Source organism: Haplochromis burtoni, unplaced genomic scaffold, assembly GCF_018398535.1.
Source record: "Haplochromis burtoni strain Fernald_Lab_line unplaced genomic scaffold, NCSU_Asbu1 Contig_40, whole genome shotgun sequence".
Classification (NCBI taxonomy): domain Eukaryota; kingdom Metazoa; phylum Chordata; class Actinopteri; order Cichliformes; family Cichlidae; genus Haplochromis; species Haplochromis burtoni.
This window is the reverse complement of record NW_024582401.1, coordinates 1,645,640-1,648,312: the sequence shown is the minus strand read 5'-3', so window position 1 is coordinate 1,648,312 and position 2,673 is coordinate 1,645,640. Positions and strand designations below refer to the sequence as shown.

The window sequence follows — 2,673 nt, the reverse complement described above, 5'->3', positions numbered from 1 at the left end:
TAAAATAGGAACGTTTGGGAGCCATCATGTTGGTGTTCTCAAGGAACAGGAAGCAATTCAGAAAACCACCTTGAGGTGGAGTGAACTGTCAGCTGTGGCAGAGCAGTGTTTGTCTGCTGTCATTAGTTGTTTCTCTCTCTCGTTGGATCTGATTTTCATGAATGCTTTAATATCACTGATTTCAAGCCGCAGATGATTTTTAGGGTCTGACCTGGATGTTTTTGATGTGTATGTCAAGCTGAAGGTGGAGGGAAAAGCTTGACTGTAGTATGTTCTTACTGAGGGTGTCTGCTGTCTCATTGTGGAGTCTCTTTAGAACCATTAGGGGATTTGTTTGCTCCTGTCTGAATAATACTGCCTCCTAATGTAGCAAGCAAAAACAACGAGGAGATCCTAGAAGGTAATCACTGTCATTTATTAAGGTCACTGTATGTGCTGTTGTCCTCAGTGTCCACACACAAACATAAAAATCATGATGTGCAGCAGAGCAGTGCATTAGACGTTCTGACGGTGAAAGTGTAGCAGTCTATAACATGGCTGCATGAAATGCGTCTGTTATTCAGTCCCACTGTTTACCTCTCACAAAACATAGCAAGCACGTGTTCGTCGATGCTGCTAGTCCCAGTCAGCGGTCTCAGGAACAGTCCCGCCACCGCGTCCGGGTCCACGGCGCGCAGGGTGCTCAGGACCACGCGAAGCTTGCCGGACCGGCTCGCGTTCCCCCGGTTCCCCACGTGCTCATACAGCGCGCGCTCAGCCTCCCTCTGAAGCGCGTGGATGTACTCCTGACACTCCAGCTCAGGCACTTTAACAAGGCGGACACAGACAGGGAGACATGTTGGGCTGTTTAAATAATCACTGTTCACCCACCCTGAACCCACAGCTGTATAAATGCGTTGGTGTGTAATGCTGTTAGAGGTGTGTGTGTGCGTGTGTGTCTTGTAGTAAGAGGAAGAGTTAGGTCTAGTTCAACCCTGTATATTTATCAGAGCAGGGTTATGACACAAAGCCGTGTGGGTCACTCGTGCCTGAGTGCGGGTGTAATCTTACCCGGGGTGAACAGTATCGCTCCTTTCAGAAACGCGTGTTCTTTGACGGTGATAGTGAGTCCTCGGCACTTCACCAGAAACATCTGGATACTCTGCACATCACAGAGAGGCACCCCAGGGTGTTGAGCGGCGCCGGCAGTGCGCTCTCGTCGGCCCGCGTCGTGCGTCAGAATCTCGTGTAACAGACTGGGCTTCTGCGTCTCCACGGTGTCGAAGTCCACGGAGTCCTGCACCAAGCCCAAGAGCAGCAGGGGCGCCCAGCTGTTGCGCACGAGTCGGAGCTGGTCATCGGCTGGCAAACCCCGAAAACACGGCACGTTTTTCACGAACCTGAAAGTTTTGAGAAGCACCTCGCAGGCTGCTCTGATCACGGACTGTGGAGCCCGAATGGCCACCAGCTTCCTCATGGACGCGCAGGAGCAACACCGGTGCGCAGCGGTCGTGTCCTCGCGCGCCTGCGGGCACAGAGCGTCTCTGTTGAGGATGCTATAGAGAATGCTGCCCTGCCCCGTGTCCTGCGTGACTTTACACTCACAACACGACATGTCGCCCCACGCTGATTATGAGCTCTTCATGGCGAGTATCATCTTTTTTATAGACTTGGAGCACAACACCCCCCCCCAAAAAAAACTATACCAAAAACATACTTCCGGTTAGCAGTTTTCAAATTAAAATGACGACAAAATGATAGCAGACAAATGAATAGCTACATCAACAGTAACGCTTACTTTAAAGAAAGAAAATAAACATTGGAATGGGGGAAATAGTTTCTCCTTATGCTTTTTGTTTTATAGGCTTCAGTCCCGAGTGCATCTGTAATAATCTGCACATTATAATCTGCTAATAAATTGGACAGAATGGTGGGGTTTTTCAGGCATCATTTATGAGTCATTGCTAAAATAATGAGTGCAATTTAAAAATGATGATGTTCTATTGTCAGGCCAAGTGGTTTATAATCTTCCTGATGCTGGAAACAACAGCCAGCTGATTGGAGCAAAGACCTGTTGCCTACAGAGATGTTGCACAGTGCCCTCTGGTGGGAAAATGATGTAAAACACTCATGATATGGTTGAAGAGTGTTTCTCCAGTCACTGCTTTAAGTTTTCATTTATCAGCATATCAACAAGTGTATCAGCAAATGGCTAATGTTGTTTGGGCTCTAACCAATTCAAAAACGTTCTCAGATCTTGGAGGGAATAAAGACACGATGCAGAAAGATGGTTTATTCATAAAGAAATCAGGGATAAAATACATTAAGTTTTACTTTGCAGCATTTTCTTGGATGCTTTAGCTGAGTTTCCAAGTGACAGCTGAGGTTTCCATAATAATGTGAAATGATTCACACGTATGAACAATAATAAGATCATGATTGAGCACAATTTTTTTATTAGTGTTAATCAAAATAGACTCAGTTCAATAGTTTTACGCTGTAACAGGGGTTAGAATAGTTTTGTGTAAATCACCACATTCAGTTTAGTCTGACTGTGAAGATTTGTCATTTCCACATGTCATGAATGGCACTGATATGCAGTGGAGTTTATTTAATACAAGCAGAGTCTATTTATCTGAGGTTTAGGTTAAACCCTGGACCCTGGGGAAAAGAGTATGTACAGATAAACATGGT

The 2,673-nt window shown here is 46.0% G+C and overlaps 1 protein-coding gene across 1 annotated transcript; it reads right to left on the bottom strand.

The window, feature by feature from the left end:
• Positions 1–391: 391 nt before the first annotated feature.
• LOC102288840 (nuclear receptor subfamily 0 group B member 1) lies at positions 392–1,624 on the bottom strand. The gene is made up of 2 exons (XM_005919975.2): positions 1,051–1,624; positions 392–805 (listed from the first exon to the last, which is right to left on the bottom strand). The coding sequence occupies exons 1-2, from the start codon at positions 1,592–1,594 to the stop codon at positions 573–575; spliced, it is 777 nt and encodes a 258-aa protein (XP_005920037.1). The 5' UTR covers positions 1,595–1,624; the 3' UTR covers positions 392–572.
• Positions 1,625–2,673: the final 1,049 nt, after the last annotated feature.

What these genes read in the sequence shown, in the direction of transcription:
- LOC102288840 (XM_005919975.2), bottom strand. Translation starts at nt 1,594, where the DNA reads ATGTCGTGTTGTGAGTGTAAAGTCACGCAGGACACGGGGCAGGGCAGC. An exon ending in AGCGATACTGTTCACCCCGG is followed by an intron (nt 806 to 1,050) that starts GTAAGATTACAC and finishes GCCTTGTTAAAG; the next exon opens with TGCCTGAGCTGGAGTGTCAG.